This window comes from Gopherus flavomarginatus, chromosome 1 (genome assembly GCF_025201925.1).
Source record: "Gopherus flavomarginatus isolate rGopFla2 chromosome 1, rGopFla2.mat.asm, whole genome shotgun sequence".
NCBI classification, from domain to species: domain Eukaryota; kingdom Metazoa; phylum Chordata; order Testudines; family Testudinidae; genus Gopherus; species Gopherus flavomarginatus.
The window spans coordinates 142,028,454-142,049,200 of NC_066617.1; the positions used below are offsets into that span (position 1 = coordinate 142,028,454).

The 20,747-nt window shown below is 44.7% G+C and overlaps 1 protein-coding gene across 3 annotated transcripts in view; it reads right to left on the reverse strand.

The window, feature by feature from the left end:
• PRMT8 (protein arginine methyltransferase 8) overlaps positions 1 to 20,327 on the reverse strand; it is a 124,608-nt gene extending 104,281 nt beyond the window's left edge. For all 3 annotated transcript variants that reach the window (XM_050966211.1, XM_050966207.1, XM_050966200.1), the window contains exon 1: positions 19,608 to 20,327. In XM_050966211.1, coding sequence (XP_050822168.1) covers positions 19,608 to 19,682 — 75 coding nt within the window. In that variant the 5' untranslated portion in view covers positions 19,683 to 20,327. The remainder of the gene's footprint in view (positions 1 to 19,607) is intronic.
• Positions 20,328 to 20,747: the final 420 nt, after the last annotated feature.

Consider the following 20,747-nt stretch of genomic DNA (forward strand, 5'->3'; position numbering starts at 1 on the left):
TTTACTTACCCAAATACATTTGGAGGTAAAATCAGTGTCTTGGCTACACTCTGGTCTTTCTCAAGATGTGTGATAACAAGGAAAAAGAAATGGATAAAAATAGGGGATTCACATACAATAATCCCCCTCTCAGACCAACATGGTCACACTCTGCATTGGTATTCTGCTCATCCTATATATGCATAACTCCTTTTGACTATGTACGTATCTCTTTAAATTTAAGGGAGATGTTCTGAGTCTGCTTTTTGCTTAGTGTTCCTTTAAAAACATGGAGCCTGATTCTGCATTGCCCTGCACCTTGTATAGTCGTTTACATCTGTGCAAAGTGAGTGTAAAATGCTATGATTCTGTCCCATTGACTTTAATTCGAGCTGCAGGTGCTCAGTTCTTCTGAAACTCAGGCCCCTGGTGGCCTCTGGCCTGTTGCAAGCATTAAGTTTTTTGCATCACCAAAACCCCTCTGGTAATTGGCAGTGTCAGTCTCAGCAGAGAAGCCCTAAAATATCCTCTGTTTAGCACAGAACATACACTATATGCTTTACAGAATGTGATGAATATTCATGCACGTTACCATGAAACACATTACAAGACAATATATTGCAAAAGACTCAATAAACACAAGCAACAAGAGAACTGTTCTCATCTTTATACAAAAGGTGCTGTGTCTGCCCAATAGCAATTAAAAATTATATTGCTATGCTAAACCCATTTGAAAATGATCACCATAACTGGATAGCTGTTGCATATTTATCTGTCCTTGTAAAATCAAACTGACCATGGATTTATGGAAGGATATAATTCTGGCTTCCAAGAATGATGGACCCATGGGCTTTGATCGTATAATAGGGAAGAACTGATAGTTTAAAGTTGCATTAAGATTTCCATGTAAAGCATTGAGATTTCCAATTAAAATCCCTCTGTTTTATATTTTAATGATTTAATTTAGTATTCACGTTAGGCACAATAACTCTTCAAGGGACAACTGACTTTTTTACATAATTTTTTTAAATAAATGATGAAGGGTAAAATTTTCAAAAGCACCTCAATGAGACTTAGGCTTCTAAGTCACTTGAGGACAGATTTTCAAAGGTATTTAGGTGCCTAAAGGGGAAAACAGGCACCTAGTGGGGTTTTCAAAAGCACTTAAACAGGTTAGGCATCTAATTCCTTACTGAAATCACTGGAAATTAGGCACCTACCTGCCTAGCTGGCTGTGAAAATCCCATTAGGTGCTTAACTGAACCCAAGGTCAGAGTTAAGGTTGTGCAGTTTACATTTCAGTTCTGTGATGGTGAAGGTGATAGCACTATTGAACTGAAACTGCGTGTTTTAAAGAGGTTAGTGTGTTGGTGTAATTGAATATCATGCTGGCAGTGCGCTATAGATTGGAGACTAGAACTGTGTTGGTGTGACTATTGTCTTAATATAGTATTTCCTTGCTTTCTAGTGATCATTCTATGAGAAAAATACACATTAGTAACCTAAACTTTAAGTTAGCAAAGTTGTTGGGTTTTTTGTAGTGATAACATACTGTTTATGAAAAGCTTTTTGCTGCCAGGTATTTGAAATAAATAGTCTGTTTTCAGATTGTTAGGGTAATAATGCATTACATTCTGTAGCTGTCTAATCCTCATCTGATTATACATAGGGGATATATCTCCTCCAACCCTATGCCCATGAAACCTTAGGAGGCTTTAACTTAATTAAGTAGACTTACTTATAGCTGGTTGTTAAACAATCTTTAGCTTTGTTTTACCAAGTCCAAAGACTTGTGAGGTGCCAGACATTAAGATAACATGCAAAGAGAAGTGAGGTGCCAGACATTAAGAGTTAAAGATACATTGTTGTTTTTATGTTAAATAGAAATCTCATTGAAAGAGACTGAGATCAGCAGCCCACAGCTTCAGGCCTACGGCGTATATTCCATTCTCAGTCTTTATACAGAATTCCTATTAATGTCACTTTAGTGCCTGTTCCAAAGCCCAGTGAAATCAATGAAAAGACTGCAGCTGACTTCAATAGGGTTTGGATCAGGCTCAGACAGCTAGATTCACAAAGAGATTTAGGTACCTAACTGCCACTTTAGGTTCCTAAATCCCAGATTTAGATGCCACTGGTATTTACAAAACCCCCACTCAGCTGCTGTCAGGGCCGGCTCCAGCTTTTCTGCCACCTCAAGCTGCTCCCTCTCTTCCTGTTTGGTGGCAATTCAGCAGCAGCTCAAAGAGGAAAAGAGGGAATGAGGACCCGCCACCAAATTCCTGCCGAAGACCCAGACGTGCCGCTCCGATACCGGACAGAATGCCGCCCCTTTGAATTGGCTGCCCCAAGCACCTGCTTCCCACGCTGGTGCCTGGAGCCAGCCCTGGCTGCTGTCTAACCTTGTAGGCACCTAAATTCACTCAGAGCCTACATTTTTGCACTAGTCATTCCTTAGGCACTTCTGGGCATGCACACTGCTGCCTCACTTTTGTTGTCCAGACACCTAAGCCCCAGTGCAATGCAGGAACCAGGGGAAGAGAAGGTGTCCTTCTGCCTTTCTCACCTGCTGGGGCCTGATCCTGTAGGCGTGTTCGCAGCATGCCTACCTCCATGCAGAACAGTTGGGGAATGGGGGAGGACTTCCCTCATAACTTTCAAAGAGTAGTTAGGCTACTCACTTGGGATGTGGAAGACCCCCAGTTCAAGTCCTCCCCCTCCACCTAAGGGGGAGAAAGGATTTGAACAAGAATCTGCCACCTTTCAGGTGCATTCCTTAGTCACTGGGCTATGGGATATCCTGACAAGGGGTTCCCTCAATCTCTCCAATTGAAGCTGTTCCACTGTGTAAAAATAATTAGAGTCATGGGAGCAGGGGTCTGACTCCTGGGTCTCCCACCCCAAAAATTGGTGCACTAACCACAAAGCTATAGATCTGTTCTCACTCTCTTTCTGGCCCAGTTAATATTTATATATTTATTTATCCCAAATGGAACAGCTTCAACAGGAGAGACTGAGGGAGACCTACATCAGACTACCCTATAGCCCATTGGCTAGGTCAGCTACCTGAGTGGTGGCAGATTCCCTGTTCAAACATCTTTGCATCAGGCTGGGACAGGGAAGACATGAACCAGTGGTCTCCCATACCCCAGGTGAGTACCCTACCCACTGAGTAGTTTTGAGCTGGTGGCTACAGCTTCTGCTTGCAAGATGAAGAAATGCCTAAAGAGGTTCACTGCTGAGAATCCTGAGCAGAGGTAGATGCTTCCCTCTAGCCTGGACTTAGGTGCTGAACTCCCTGAGAGGGCAGGGTTTAGGACATACCCCTCTCCTTCACATCTCCCATTGGCTAGCTTAGTTGAGGAGCAACTTAGCTTTTGTGAATCCCAGTCTTAGGAGTATAGGAAGCCTGAGCACCTAACTCAGGTTTTGTGAATCCCAGTGGTTTTCTAGATGTTTAAAAGTTAGGTGTTGCAATGCTGAGCATCGCAATGTCTGAATCCCTTTGTGAATCTAACTTTTTAATGCTTTAAGCCCTGATTCAGCAAGGGGCTCAGCCATGAACCTAAATGGGAGCACATGTTAGTTCCATATATGTCAATGGAACTACTGGTGCGTAAAATTAGACTCATGCTTAATATCTTGCTGAACTGGGGCCTAATTCTAATTAACTGATCGTACTGACTAGGTCTTACGCACATGAATAGTCCCCATGAGTTAAGTGGGATTTCTTGCTTAAGTACTACCCAGTGAGAATAAAGATTAAAGAATGGGGCCCTCATACATCTCAAATACTAAAAAATGTGTGGTGTGATCCAAAGCTCATTCAAGTCAATGGAAGCCTTTCCATTGACTCCAGTAAGGTTTGGATTAGGCCCATGAAAAATGTTACTTATGATACTAACTTTATTGTATACCCTAGTCAGTTGTTGCTAACAATGCTAACATAAACAAGAGTACAACAACGTGTAGTTTCACATTAACACAAAAGCCAGCTCTTGATAGCTCCAAAATGTCTTTCCACAGGTTTGATTGTTAAATGCAAAAGGGATGCAAGAGACCATATCACTAAAACTTTTATACATCCATGGAATCATGTACCATAAACTTTAGAGCCTGCTGAATAATCCATAATATAACAAAAAACAACTAAATATGACATTTGCATACTTAAGTAGACTCACAGGGATACCACTGTAAATCAAAAATAACTCCATTGAAATTGATGGATTTACACCAGGGTACAAACAGTGTGAGATCAGACTGTCTCCATTTATTACTCAGTTACATTATCTGGAAACAGATCATCCAAAAACCAAATACTAAACTGGATACCTTTTTCTGCCACTATAGAAGGCAGCAACTTCAAGAAATATTTTATGAGCACTTAGGAGCATTATTGGCCTAGTGCTGAGGAAAGGAATGGAGAGCTGGCAGGTAGAGAGATGACATGAAGGGTGTACAGAGATATTTTTCCAATGAAATAATTGCCTAGAGGCTCTCTAAACATATGTCTCTTGTAAAAGAAAAGAATCCCCAAAGAATACAATTCCACCCTTAAAGTAACAATTGACAGCACTCTCATAGCCTAAAATCCTACTCTAACTATTTTAACCTCCTATTACATTGAGGCATACCAAAAAAAAGTGTTTTTTCTTTAAAAACCAGGTAAAATGGAATGTAAGGTAGAAAAAAGCAGAAATGCCAGAAATAATTTTGAGACTTATCCTACTTCTGTTATACAGGTTAACCTTTTCTAAACCAATGCTCACAAAAACACTGCACTAGTGTCACACTTGCTCTTCCCCCAATGCTTGAAGGAAGAGTAATATGCAGGGTGGTAGATAAGGAAGATAGATACATGTAAGAAAGACAGATCAGGCCATATATGAGGTGCTCACATTGCAATCCATCTTTGTGCAAATACAGGGCTTACTTGGACCACCAAGAGACAACTTAATGTTGAAGACCATGTGACACATGCTGTCTGTGCTACAGAGTACAAAGTTGATCCAAAAATTGCGATATTTTTCTGCAGAACATTTCAGTACTTCACCAGAAATTCAGATACTGAAAAATGTTGACCTAAAATTGGAAAAATTCAGCCAAATTTTTTTAAAAATCTGTTTGAAAATGCTGCTGCAGCGCTGCATGAGAGTTGTAGTTCAGGTATCTCATGCTCCCATTTTTCTCTATAGACAGGGTTCTTTGGTCAGACTACATCTCCCATGATGCACCAAGGACTGGCCTTTCAGAGAGTCTTACTACACTGTATTTGAACCCATTTTTAGGAGTGCAGAGGACCAGTAGTTTTTCCAACAAGTGCCACTAAAAAACAGTCAGTTTTTCCTTGTGATTGTTTTGCTCTTCTCTAGCTGAGATATATCCTTAACTCACTCAGCCATTCTTAAGTCTAGTATTAATGAGGACACTGTGTGGTTTAATATTCCATACAGGGTGCAATATTTAATGAAGAAATAAGTTGAATGGAATAACAGCCTTAATTTTCCATATCCTTGCTTTGGACAACGAGTCAATCCTGCCAGCTGCTGAAATGCAGAGCCAGAGCTCAGGACTCACATTTTGCTCAATGACAGGAAAGAAAAGCTTCCACCCTGTGAGAGAAATATACACAGTGCTCAGCAAGGTGAACAAAGCTCAATCCTGAACTGAAACGAGCACAGTTGGAGAAGACAGGAGAGCAGAAATAAGCCATGGTTAGGAGATAGGTGCTTAACCCAGCACATGCAAATGATGTCCCGAGAAGCCATTTTAAGGATTTTCTCATATGACTGCTGCCAATGAGGAGAAGTGGCTACCTGAATGCATTTAGGAGAAATTGAGAGCAGAAGCAGCTCTGAGGGCCAGACGCTGACAGAAGAGTATATTCAAGGGTACTGTTGACTGCCTCATGACATCTACTGGATACAGTGGTCTAGCCAGCCTATGAGCCTGCATCACCTCCTCTCCTCAGCTTACTTTGCCTTACTGGATCATGAGTTACAAAGCTTCAGGTCAACACACAATATTGATTCAAATGAAACTTATCAAGCTTAGATTTGGTTAAGCATTGGCAAAATGGTGCTGGAACTGGCAAAAGGTTAGTTTAACGGTGATTTCAAGGGAATGCTAAACAAAATTCACCTGAACTAACTGAAACAAAATGTTTTGTGCTTTTTTAAATGTCATGTTCTTATCTCATCTCAGGTTGGTTGGGATGGATCACATGACTAGTCACATAGTGTGCTTTCTAGTTCCATGATTGGGAAATCCTGCATTGTGTGATTAAAGCCTAAGGGAAGGAAATCTCACTCTGGTTTGCAAACAGAGAGACTGTGTTTTGTATGAGTCTCTAGGAGCTGTTGCAAAGATCTAGTGTTTATTTACAAGCAGTATAAAGGGAGCATTGACCCAATCCCCTGGAAGTCCTACCCATCACCCAGGCCTTTGGCTCCCTGATTCATGACATTTCTGTCAGGAAATTGAAGGGGAGAATATTTCGTTTGCTGCTGTTGCTGCTGCAATTGATGATAATGAATGGCCTTAGCAGCAAGTTGATATGAACACATCTCCCCATTCTCTTGTTTTCTACTTTGCTCCTTCCATTTCAGTTCCCAACCCCACTAAAAACTTTGTTAGGTGGCCCCTCCCCTACAAGATACAATGGCTTTTCACTTAAGGGAAACTTCACCTTCAACATGTTTAACTTCAGCAACATCAAGATAAACCCAGAATTACTAAGTGCTGAAAATGGTTGAAATGAAAAGGATGAAGCATGCATGATATTCTGTACCCAGTGAAATGTGCTTCTTTTTCCCGTCTGCTCACCAGCCACACCATTGGCTCAGTGCTGCTATCACACAACCTTGCCTGTCGTGAGGAAGAGTGACCTCACTCTGGTACAGAGGGGATTAAGTGACCTTGTTCGGCACAGCAAACTCCACCCCACGCTGCCCCCTTTACAGGAAGTACAGGGGCAGGATAGGAAAAATAAATACTATACCCCACAGCTCAGTTGGACCAGTGAAGGAGGCAAATGTCCCTCCGAGGGAGCTGAGCCACCAGCAGAACGCACAACCAGCAGTGGGCAGAAAAGGCAAACCACCACCCTGGGAGGTGGACAATACTGCAGAGGGAGTGAAAGAAGGGTTGTGAGACTGGGAACCAGGCCCCAGCAGCGACAGAGTATCCCCACCAGGAGCCAGTAGGAAGTAGCCCAGGATAACGAGACTTTGGTCCCGCTGTGCTGCCAGGAGGCAATGCAGTGACCTCACGTTTCCCTGCTGACCCTGTATTGGCAGGGATGACTCTAGGCATTTTTGCCGCCCCAAGCACGGCAGGCAGGCTGCCTTCGACGGATCTCCCACCGCGGGACCAGCAGACCCTCCGCAGGCAAGCCGGCGAAGGCAGCCTGCCTGCTGCCCTTGCAGCGACCGGCAGAGCACCCCCAGTGGCTTGCCACCCCAAGCACACGCTTGGCGTGCTGGTGCCTGGAGCCGCCCCTGTGTATTGGGGCCACCCATCATGTCAAGTGCCCTGGACTGGGACTCAGTGGAGCTGCATGGGCCCAGTTCCCTTTACCCCCCCAGCCTGTTCACAGGGCTGGATGTGCACTATCCTTTAGGCCAGAAGGCCAGAGATAGTGTTTATTCCTCAGCCCTCAACCAAGTGCTCCAAGCCATTGACTGTAGCCTACTCAGCCCTCGTCCTAGAATGCCTGAGCCATAGACTATTGTTGTTTGCTCAGCCAGGAGGCTGGAGCTATAGACTGTTTCTGTGCTCAGCCCATTCAGGAGGACTGAGTCCCAGACGGCGTTGCTTAATCTGCCCTTCCCTGGGAGGGCTGAACTTTAGCCTGTTGAATTGCACAGCTCTCAACCTGGAGTCCAGAGCTGTAGACGCTAGTTGTTTACTCCAGCTAGGACGCCTAAGAGATGGACTGTTTAATCGCTCAGCCCCCATCTACAAGGGCAGAGCCTTAGCTGGCTTGATTGTTTAATCCTTGGTCAAAGAGACTGGAGCTATAGACTGCCTGTTTATTTTTTGAACCCTCACCCAGGAGATTTGAAATGTCATTTGTGCAGTTGAGCAGCTACAACAGGCTGCCCAACAACTTTAACCAGTGAACATACCAATTCCCGACACCACCACCGGGGGCGCCCTGGCCTTGATACACAGTAGGCTTACACTCCCCCTCTGTACGATCAAGCTTTCAGTCCACAAAGGCAGAATGATCTAATGGTGATAGCAAGGAATTAACATATTGGAGGACAATGAGTTCAAATCCCAGATAAATCACTCCCTGGTGGAACTATCCACTCCAAATACATGTTACTCTGAATAACACAGTCAGGAAGTTAAGTTCACAGTGTGTCTACACTGCAAGTGAAGGGGTGATTGTAGTAGGCACACCTACAGTGTTTGTGAAGGCATACTGATGCAAGCTTTAATCTAGCTAGCATGAATAATAATAGTACTGATGACACGGTGGCACAGGCTAATTGCTCATGTAAAATGCTGCCAGGGACCCCGGATACATACTTAGGTAGTTAGCCCATGATACCACATCTTCACTACTGTTGTTACCTGTGCTAGCTAAATTAAAGCTAGCACAAGCATACCTACTTGTGCTACAGTTACACCTTCACTTGCAGTGTGTACATACCGATGGGCCTCAACCCCCAGAAATGCTGCCTGTGAAGTCAATCAGAGTTGATGGTGCTTAATATTTCACAGGATCAGACCCTAGAGAAGAGACTAGACCCCGATGTGACTGAAGGTCAAATATGATGTCTCATTTTGCATCAGTTGGCTGAGCTGTACAATTAGACAAGAAGGAAAATCTGATTGTCAGGGGGAGGGAAAAGAAGTGGCTTCTCAGATGTGGCCTGATCTTTGTTGGGTAAATGAATGAACAAGATGTGTTTGACCCAAAACATCACTTTAACATAGATGTCTGTGTTTACTATTTATTTATTTTTAAAAAACCTATTTATTAAAATATTCATCCTCCATAAACACTATAAGAAAAATCATCAAAGCATGCAGGAGAAAAAACAATATGCCAGATACTCAGCTTGTGTCAGCTGGCAGAGCTCCATGCACTTCAATGGACTATGCTGATTTACACCAGCTGCTGTATGCAGCTAGACAGAAATTCTGTTTCAATAGAGAAAATGTACTCTAATCCCTGTCTCCCTGTACTCCCCCAGAGATTTAATAAAGAGGCTCTCAGCTTGAATGAGAGAGAAAAAAGGATAGATAATACATCATGGGCCTGATTCCAATCTCCATTTATACCAGTGTAACATCATTGGCTTCAGTGGAGTACTCATGTACTTGCCCATGGTCACACAGGAAGTCTGTGGCAAAGCAGGAAACTTAATGTGGGTTCCCAAGTCTGAGGGCAACACCTTAACACTTACTTCTCTATTTATTGTGCCCAAGACTAAGATTTTAGCTAAGAACTTTTTCTCTCCATAATTTCCTTGCATATGTTTTGTTACTGGAACCTTCACTTCTGACTGGAAAGCCAAGACAGTCAGATTTATTTATGATGCTGTAACATCTCAGAATACAAGAATAAATTATTTTCCATCACTGCACTTAACGAAGTTTTCAAAAAAGAAGTCTTGGCAGTGATTGCCTGAATCCTCCTCCTTTCCAATTCCAATGTCTAGCTCTCCAAATTGTTAATCCAATGAAACCAAAATAATCCATCTTCCATTCCAATTTTTCAAAGCAGGACTCAATTTTTGTGTTTGCAGACAAAAGGGACAAAATTTTCGCTGCCTTTTTAAATTATGTCTTTATTTTATTAGATTGTCTGAGGCGAAAGGCATCTCCAGGACCTGTAGGTTCAATACTCTCTCCATCATAAAGCCCATATAATTTCCTATTACATTATAGGAGCTATATTGTGTCCAGCCTTGTGCAGATGCTCAAGGGTGGGAGAAAGGCTCAAGGGACTTTCCACTCCACTCTGTGCAGCAGCAGAACATGGTCATATTCTCTGTGCTCCGGACACACAAGATCTCCATGAAGACAGTACTTGCAAGTGACACTAGCTGGCCCTGAGTAGGGGTAGAGGATTGCCCACTGTATGCTTTCTAAGGATGGGCAACTGCTGAACTGCAGGTGGCATTGTACCTCTGTGAGGGCACCACGGTAGCATGCCAGTACAGCTAGTGGCTGAGGAGTCACATCTGGTTCTAGGAGTAGTTCCCTTCTTCCTTAATATGGACGTGTTTTTATGTTATTGTATTTAGAGGATATTCCCACAGAGGAAGGAAAAATGGTGTAGGAAGCCCAAGTTATTACAGAACTTAAAATCTGTCTGACCCTTCCTTTCAGTCCCCAAAATACAGTCTTGACCGTAAACCCAGGTGCTGTTGCTGAGCATCCAGCATGGCCAGTGAAGTCAATGGAAGTTGCAGGTATTTAGCTCATATCTGGCTCATTCATTTCGGCTTCAAGCTCCCAGAAACAGCCTATGAGACTGCTGAATCACAGCCAGCTTCTCTGCCCATAGACTTTAGATTAAACACTTGTGGCACCACGCTCAGGAGCGATGCACAAAGAACGCTGCACAGCTTCTCCACATGCATAAGCAGCCATGCAGAAACAAGTGCTGGCACAGCTCAGGGAACCAAGCCTAGATCAAAGTCAAGCTGCTGTTGAAGCTGGTGGGCAGCGTACTAACCAGAGGTATGCTCTGAAATCGGAGCCCAAAGCAACTGACTTCACCATTCACACGCCACTACTATTTTTATCAGTGATCTAAAAATAGTTTACAAGTAAAAGAGGTTAGTGTAATGTCATGACTAGAATGTGCCCTGTCCCTTGTGCCCTGCTGATACCTTTGGAAATAAAAGTCTGCTACCCTCTTAGCACAAATCACCACAAGCAGGGCAAGGAGGGCTGGGGGGGAAGGGAGGCAACAGTACTAATTCCAGTCTCCATTGTGACCCAGCCACCAAACAGCAGCAGATTGGTCCATCCTAAAAGGGACAAGTTCTCTCCCACTGAACTAGGTGGACCAAGGCTCAGATCCTGTATGGCAATTCCCATGTTCCCGTGTACAGTACACACTCTCCATGCACCCCTCCATGCATGCTCCGGAGCTCTCTTGGGTTAGTGTAGAACCACAACATCCTCAAAGCAAGCATAATCTGTCCCTTGTCCCCCGGACAAACAGCACATTCTACATTACAAAACAGTATATAGAATCACAGAATATCAGGGTTGGAAGAGACCTCGGGAGGTCATCTAGTCCAACCCCCTGCTCAAAGCAGGACCAACCCCAACTAAATCATCCCAGCCAGGGCTTTGTCAAGCCGGGCCTTGACAATATGTGTAATTAGACCGGACATTAACAAATGTGCTGTAGTGAATGACCCTATACGGGCAAGGAAATAGACGAGAGGATCCAGTAGTCTTGTCTATCTCTAAGTTCTATGATTCTTATTAAATAAAAACATTCCTGGATCTTATTTTATATTATTTACGCACACCCCAAAATACCTTCGTTATGCAATGGGTCAGGATAACAATGTAGAAGACACCCTAATTCTAGGAATGTCCTGACGTTTTAGTGTTTGATTTCACAACCGGAACATTGCATGAACTCTGAGTAGGGATAGAGAGCATTTAATTACACTGGGCATAATCCTCACCTGAGCCAAATGAACTGAAGTGGGGAGGGGAAGGTGGTTCTCAGCCAGAGTTCCATTCCCCCAATCCTGGATTGGCTAAAAACCAAAACAGCCCCCACTATAAATTAGAGCAACTGAAGGGGTAGTTTCAGAGTAGCAGTCGTGTTAGTCTGTATCCACAAAAAGAACAGGAGTACTTGTGGCACCTTAGAGACTAACAAATTTATTTCAGCATAAGCTTTCGTGAGCTACAGCTCACTTCTTCAGATGCACAGAATGGAACACACAGATATCTTGTTCTTTTTGAAGGGGTAGTCTAAGTTATACTGGCTGCAGAGGCAAGGCACCAGCTGAGGATCAGGTGGAATGGGAGGCGCTCTGCTTTGCTCCCTAATCAAGCTCTACACTATTTGAGCATTCTCCCGTGTCAGTGGGAATTCTCAGATGCCCCTTTAGGATAGCTTTCTGGCTGCTTTTCATTGTCTCAGCAGCACAAAGCAGCTGGAGTAGAGCTAGCTGGGACTTTTCTGAAAACATGCAGGAGTTTTGTCAGAAAATGCTGATTTGTTGAAATCAAAACTAGTTGCAGGGCAGGGTCAATTTCCGTGACTCTCCCAATTCAAAAACTGTTTTAACCAAGTTTCAAAATGATCAAAACACTTGACCCAAGGTGAAATGTTCTTTGGTGTATCGGTTCACAAACATTTTCATGATTTTGACTTTTAATCCCGATTTGGGAAGGGAAAAATATTCAAAATCTCTAACTCCCACAGGATGGGAACACTGTTTCCCAGCCAGCTCTGACTGGAACATAGGCTAAGGATCTGGTCCATATAACTCAGATATGCTGTTTATCAGCACCACTGGCATTGCAACTTTCTGCTTTCCAGTGTTACAAGATTTTGAGATATGTGACCTCTCAGTAAAGTTGAAAGACATGTCACTGTTTTCTCAGTGGTGACATGCTACAACCCGGTCAGCACCATGCCTCAGAAAGAGTCAGAGTCCATCATCACTTCCACTACACTGCCGTCTAGGGGGACCAGACAGCAAATGTGAAAAATCAGGACAGGGGATGGGCAGAGGGTGGTAATAGGAGCCTATATAAGAAAAAGACCCAAAAATTGGGACTGTCCCTATAAAATCAAGACATCTGGTCACCCTACTCCAGTCCCATCTCTCTTGGTGTAAGCAACTTCCACTCAGCGGTATTCTTTCATGCATGGAGTTCTGAAGTCACGTACTGAAACAAATAACATTATGCTTATATAGTGTTTTTCACCAGTCGGTCTCAGAGTGCTTTACAATGGCTGTCAATATCATTATCCCCATTTTACAGATGGGGAAACTGAGACACCGAGGGGAATGACTTGTCCAAGGTCACCCAGCTGGCCAGCAACATTGCCAGGAATAGAATCTAGGTCTTTTCAGTCCCAAACCAATGATCTAGCCACTAGGCCATGCTGTCTCTCTCAATAGCAAAAATCTTTCTAATAGGTTTTTAGCTTGTGTTGAGTTTTACTTTAATTACTCATTAAAAAGCAAATCCTGTGCCATAGGAGTGACAGGGAAATGAAATCCTACTCCTGGGCCACAAAATAGTTGTGAAGACTCAGGGCTGAAAGTAGCCCTCACAGTTTTTCCACCCATTCATCCACAGTGGGGTGGCTGGTGGATTTGTGTGGTTGCAGATCCACTGACCTTCTCATTCACACAGACCACCTTAATGTCTTCATCTACAGTAGCAGAGAAGGAGCTTTCACAGATCTGGGCTCTGCAGTACTCAGTTCACATCCACATTTAAGGACTACTGGCATCCTGCATACCAGGGGGCACAGCAGAATCACACGATTTTCATTGTATCTATGGCCCTCTGTATCCATGGAAGAGAATCGGGACTTTCTGTAAGTATAGAGGGACGATGATGTAACACTGTAAATGGTGGATTCTCTGTAACTTGAAGTCTTTAAACCACAATTTGAGGCCTTCAGTAACTCAGCCAGAGGTTAGGGGTCTGCTACAGGAGTGGGTGGATATGGTTCTGTGGCCTGCTATATGCAGGAGCTCAGACTAGGCTGGGACCCAAGAGATCTGGATTCATTTCTTGGCTCTTCCATACACATCCTGTGTGACCTTTAGCAGATCACTTAATCTATCTATTCCCCATCTGTAAAATGGGGATATTAGTACTTTCTTTCTCTCACCCTTTATCTAATCTCTTTAGATTTTGAGGTCTTCAGGGCACAGACTGCCATACTGCATGCTTGTACAGCAATTAGCACAATAGCCCAGTTTCAGCTGGAGGATCTAGGTTCTATTGTAATAATAATAGGACTATTACAGGGACTGGAAAGTGCAATTTAAAGTGGGGTGGCATAGATTTCTCCCCCTGCCTGACCCTCCTCTTCCCCTCTCAGGCACCCCATCACCACCAGCAACCTGATCCTCCTCCCCAAACCCCATCCAAATTTGAGTGAGTGATGTTGCAATCTGGCACACAGGGTTGCAATATCACACAAGTCTGAGCCAACCAAGAAGTGGTTGGGCCCTGCCCTGCGTACTCCTGCCCCCAAATCCACAGCCTCTGGATTATGATATCAGTCAGAGGTGTATATGGTACATATGGATGAGTATAATCATTGGATGGTTTATTACAGGGGACTGAGACTCCAGCTATGTATATAACCCCCCTCACTGTAACAGTCAGGTTATAAACTCCTTGTATCACTTGTGCCTTCATGCCTTTTTTTCATACTACTGCCTGCACCCAAACCAGCCACTGGCAAGGGTCAGGAAGGGATTTTGTTCTGCCAATGTATGCTGGGAGATATATATTTTTTTAATTTCCTTACTCTGAAGTATCAAAGATGGTCACAAATGGAGACAGACAGGGTGGGCCAGGGACCCTGAGGTGATCTTGAGTATTCTCTCTCTCAGGTGCTTGGCTGGCTGGCTCTTGCCCATATACTCGGGGTCTAACTGATTGCCATATGTGGGTCAGAAAGGAATGTTCCCCCAAGTCATACAGGCAGTGATGCTGGGGTTTTTTAGTCTTCCTCTGCAGCATGTAGGTGTGGGTCACTTGCCAGGATTATCTCAGTATATCTCACTTAATTATTTCCCTGACATTCCAAAAGCCTCAGACATTGGTGCACCTCAGTCCCTCCTAGTCTCTGCCTGTGGCACACAATTATCTAGTTTCCTGATGTCTGTAATACTTTGGTCTTTTCTTCAGTTTAGTGTGCAGGTGCTGGGTGGTGTTGGTGGCCTGTGATGTACAGCAGGTCAGATTAGATAATATGGTGGTCCCTTCTGGCCTTAAACTCTATAAGACTATGTATCAAGCACACACCCTCTTCCTGAAATCTCATTTCTTTAGACTTGTTTTCCATTGCTAAACTCAAATCTAGAACTGACATCTCCTTCCTCCATGCCCATTCATATTAAAAGCAGGGCTTTGGAGCTATGCTCCGGCTCCACTCCAGCTCCAGGCAAAAGCCTGCAGCTCCACTGCTCCGGAGCTGCTCTGCGCTCCAGCTCTGGGATCCACTCCAAAGCCTTGATTAAAAGAATAGACCAAGCAATTCATGCAAGTGCAACAATAGGGATTTTGGGGATACTTTGCATAAATGCTCTTCAAAAAGCAATTTTCCTTTTCCCTTTATTTTCTATCTTTCTGCTTTCCATTATTCCTATAGGGCCCAATTCTCCCACAAGCAGTCTCACTGATGTAAATGGGACTGATCAGGTGAATAAGGATTTATAAGATCAGTCCCATAATTGAGGCACTGATCCAAAAGCCCTGTTCACATGAATAGCCCTACACTGAAGTCAATGGGATGGTTCCTGAGAGTAAAGCTCTGCAGTATTGGCTTTGGGACTGTACACTAGTCAGGCAGAGACCTTGAGCCAAATCTTGCAAGCCAGCCATGAGAGGAACTTCCATTGATTTCACTGTGAACACTGTGCACAGACGGCTTTTGGTTTCAGCCCCCTGTCTTCTATTTTTTCTGTAAAGCACCATGCCCAAGGTGCTGTATACATAAAGAAATATAAAAGGCCCTGAAAATGAATTTCTCTGTAGAAATGTTGGCAAATAGCACTCTAATGGACTTCTTGTATATAAATACAGGGCTTGATACAATGTCCATTGAAGCCAATGGCAGGACTCTCATTCACTTCACTAGACATTGAATCAGGCCCATAGGACGATATCCACAAAGGGGACTTAGACTCAGCATTGCACTGAGTAATTTCAGCTACCCTGCTGGCCTGTGAAAGCCTCAGCCCCAGGTTAGGCACTCTGGCTCCCCACATACTGCACTGAGTGTATTAGACTCCTAAGAATGTGATTCAGAGAAGCCAGCACGCTGAATGGGGGGCCACCTAAGCCAGCCAGAAGTGAAATGCTGAGGAGAGGGATGTGGCCTAAGCCTTGGCCTTCAAATGGAGTTATGTGCCTATATCTGGACTGGAGGAAGATGCCTATCCCCACTTGGGCTTTGCAGCCGTGAAGCACCTAAGCCAGGTCAGTTCTTTCTTACAAAAAACTCAGAAGGAGGTGATGTCCTTATAGTCCAGTAGTCAGAGCTGTAGTCCAGTGGGCAGAGCTAGGACTTGAACCCAAGCCTCCTACCACCAGGTGATTTCCCCTATTCCCTGAGCTATGGCATATTCTGATGTAGGGCTCTCTCCATTTCTCCTGTTGGAGTTGTTTCACTGTGTGCACAGTAATTAAACATTTATCGGCATTGGAACCTGGGTATTCTAGATAGGTGCCCTAACCACTGAGGTATAGAGTCATTCTCAGTCTCTCATCCTGGCCCAATGAATATTGAATTCTTTATACAAAGTAGAACAACTTCTACGAGTGGGGGGCACCACCTCCTCCTCCAGTTTTATTTTGTGCAGGGCCCAATGCAGTAGGCATGCTCTTAAGTAGCCTCTAAAAATCCCTTCTAGATCAAGCCCCACAGACAAGATAGGTGGGGGGGTTTGAGGATCCCACCAGGATTTAGGTGCTGAACAGCCAAGCAGCATCAGAATTTAGACAGCTTTGTGCATGCCCACGTGCAGAAATTTAGGCACCATGTTGACTCTGCCAGGGCAACGTTGGCATCTAAAGAATATAAGTGTCTACAGGGTTAGTCAGCAGCTGAGCAGAGGAGTTGAGGATCTAAATTTTTGTGTTAGATGCCTAAAGTGGCATTTTGGTACCTACATCCCGTTGCGGGTCTAGCCCATAGTGCATATAAAACAGTGTTAACACTGTAAATGTCTAGAAATTGATAAAATATGGGTCTACTCCCGTAAATCTCCCACTGGCATGAATAGTCCTCCTTTACTCACAAGTAGTCCCATTTATTTCACCGGGGTTTCTTGCATGAGCAAGGGTTTCTGGGACTGGTTCTATATTTGTTTTTTTAAACTCAGCACTGTATAAGAAAACATACAATATTTATAGCCATAATGATCTGAGATAATGCTGTTACATGTGTGGTGGAGTTCTGTAATCTAGTGTCATTTATCACAAAATGGTAATGCTACATGTATGTAATTGTCTTGGTAAGAGCTTGAAATCAATATGAGTAAGATCCAGATGATTTTAGAATAATTTGGCAGTGACATGTTTTGGCCATTTCTTAACTGTTTTAATTGCTCATCTGTCTGAGTGTCTCATTTTTTTTATATACTGCCTGTCACCCTAGTACCTTAGTACTTTAGAAAATTAAGAGTATGGGCCAGATCATCAGCTGATGTAAATCAGTGTGGCTCCATTGACTTCAGGTGGAATCAGCTAACACCAACTGAGGATCCTACATAACTTCATTGTGATAAGAACACAATGAAGGGCCCTATATTACATTCTTTCTGCTTCCAAAACATCCATTGGCTTCAGGATGAGTTTGGGGAGGGAGGCTCAGGGAATACAGGTTGGAGCCCCAACTTGGCATCTTATGGTTTTACTGAATAAGGATGATTGGTAGCTAACTAGTTTCAAAAATACACCAATATTTTATCGATTACATTTCTAATTATGTGGGTCTCTCTCTCTCCTTTTTAAACATTAAGAAACATTAACAACTGAAAATTAATAAGCCAATAAACATGAGACAATATTTTACCAGATGTTATCAATGCATCCTTGCTGGTTTCATGCATAGACAAATACAATAGAAAATGTCTATCTGCAATATGCCACTCTATAATTTTGCTCTCATTTCACAAATCTTGCATTTGTATAGATTATAAGGAGCAAAAAAACTAGCATTCTGCTTCTCACATAACCAGGATACACTTCCTTTCCGAGCGGATTTTTTTTTAAGAAAGCCATTCCTGCAGATGCATAGTGCAGTGGGTGCAGCATTAGACAAGACAGCAGGAGAGGGGATAAACCCCAAAAATGCATTGATATCAAGTTTAGATGGAAGAGAGAAAGTTAATGAGTTCAGCTCATATTCCCCTCCCTCATTTAAGGACAATGAAGGGTTCAGAAAGTAAGCAGCTGGGCTTATTCTCCTCTGCCTCCAGTACTGGCCAGGAATCTGGGACCTCTGGTACAGTACATGCCATCAGTACTAGGACAGTTCACAGATGTGCTGCCTGACTCCTTGCTATTTATAGCAGCCTCTTCTACCAAGGTACTCGAGGGGGTTGTAACGCAGGAACAGGCATGCTCCTTTGATTTATTGCTGGAATTATATTCGTTTAAGAAAACCCCACTCTTCTCATATGAGGGCGAGTGAAGCACATCCCTGGACCTTTACCACACATCCGTTAGCAGAGATTAGTGTCCCTATCATACAGAAACTGTTAGGATTCACTGCAAGGGAGACTGGGAGTGTTTGGGGCTAATACCTTTTAAATAGCTGTAAAACATTGGAAACAGACGGAAGCTCGCTCTGGTCTCTTACCTCTGCAGGAATATTAAGGGAATGGAGACCAGCTGTGTTTGAGGGAGAGCGAGAGAGGCTGAAGAGGAATAGGAGTGTGAGCTGGTTAGCATGCAGTGCCATGATGGATACACTTTTCACGGTGCTGCATATTGGGTAACCATATGTTAAATATTCAGCAAGAAGAACATAGCCTATTAATAGAAGCCGAGAGTTTGGCTCTCGCTCGCTCTCACACATGCAGGCAGTCGGGGGATCTGATTCTGTCTCTTCTTCCCCGGGAGCAAGAGAATAGCCATAGCCCCTGGAAAACCTCAGCCAGGTCCAGGAGAGCTCAGTGAGTATCAAATGCTACTGACCCCGTTACCGCTCAGATGCTTCTCCAGAGGAAATCAGTGCAAGGCTTGGGAAGGCAGTGGAAGGACGTGGAGCTAAAGCGAAAATATCCTCTCTCTCTGCAGCACCCTGGATAGCTCCTCGGGGAGCCTCACCAACTAGCCAGCTTGCAGGCGGAGCCGGGGGCTCTGCTCCCCGCCGCAGCCACGCTAGGAGCTCTCCCAGGTGCTGCAGCGACCCGGCTCCCTAACTCCCTGGCAGTTCAGCGAAGGGCTGCCCGGGATGCTGCAGAGCTCTGCCTCCTCCCCCTCGGAGCTCGCGGAGCTATCCCGGGCGCTGCAGAAAGCCAGCTCCCCTCCTCCCCAGCCCCTGCACACCCGGCTGCCCAACGCTTGCAGCAATGGAGTGCACCGAGCGCCGGACTGAGCAGCACTGCTACCTCCAGGAACGGCCCAAGAGCCCAGCGCTTCATTTTACCAAGCCGCAAAGCACTAGAAGCCGCTTCAGAGCAAAACCTGCTGCTTGAGGGCAGGGCAAATTGAGGTGGAAAGTTCTTGACATGTAGGGATCGGCGCACTGCTGGAGAGGAAACCAGCCAGAGTAGGGGCCATGCAAAAACGCAGCAGCAACAGTGGCTGGAGCAAGCAGACGGAGGGGGGAAAGTTTTGCACTTGCTGCTGCTAGCGGGGTGTGTGTCCGGGAATAGGGGTCCGGGGCGGCAGGTCCCTGTGCCTCGCTTCCTTACCTCGGTGTTCTCAGTAGCATTCTCCGCCATTTTCCTCCTTAGGAGCAGGCAGCGGGAGGAGTGTTTCATTCCCATAAGAGCCAGCCAAGGGTTGGGGCTTGGGGATGGGTGTTTGGTTTTTTGGTTTTTTTGGTTTTTTGCAAGATCTCCAAAAACTGGCACACACACAAAAAGCAACAAATTAATTTGCTTTGTCCTTTCTGCTGCCTCCACTGGCACCAATTTTCCTTTGACACTTCCAAGTTCTTCTTCCCTTTCCCCCTCTTTTCCGCCTCCACCAAGCTCTTGAGACGAGTTAGGAGGCAACCCCCTCTTCAGCTGACACTAAAGGCTGCCGAGCTGCGCGTCCTGCTCCCTCGGAGAAAGCGATCGGGCTAAAAAGGAAAGAAGCACCAACTAAACTGAACTTGGGCGTGCAGTGACCAGCGGGGCATCTTTGTGTCCTGTGGCTAATCTTCCAGAGGCAGAAGCAGCCAGAGACAAAGCAGCGGGGCCAGGAAACCATAGCCCCGTCCTTTCTTCTTTGGGCTCCTCTCTCTCTCTCTAAGTCTCCACTCCGGAAAACTTGCTTTTAAGGAAGGAGCCCACACTGCTCACGCTTGTAAAGCATTTGCTAGCTTCTTTCCGTGGCTATCTTCAAAAGGAAGCAGCATCCCCTTCCTGTTCTTGGGCTGGGCTCCTGTCCTACTCTGGGAGCTGATTCCATGTACCTTTCTTGGGAGGGACAATTATATCAGTCCCCCTCCCCCCACACACACAACTTTCTTCCTTCCTTCTCCCCCACCCCTTCGGATCAGCCCCACTTTTCTTTCCAAAGCCTCTCTGCCCCTGAGAAGGATTTTATGGGTCAACTCATTAACTCCTTCTGCTCCGGCTTTTTTTCTCTTTGGTTTTGGAGGAAGCCTCTTTCGCTCCGGTTTTGTGTGTGCGCCTCTTCCTCCCAGCTGCTGTTTCCTGACTTACATCTTCTAGCCTGAGCCTGACTCCCAAACAGACTTCGGGTGCAGAAAGATCACTCTGGTATGAGCACAGCTGCTCAGCAAAGCCAGAACAAGCTTTTTGTTTTTCAAGCCCTTCCCTCTGTCCATCCTCCTCCGTGGGAACTGTCGTTAAGTGCCCCCTTCCCGCACGTTTCTCTGG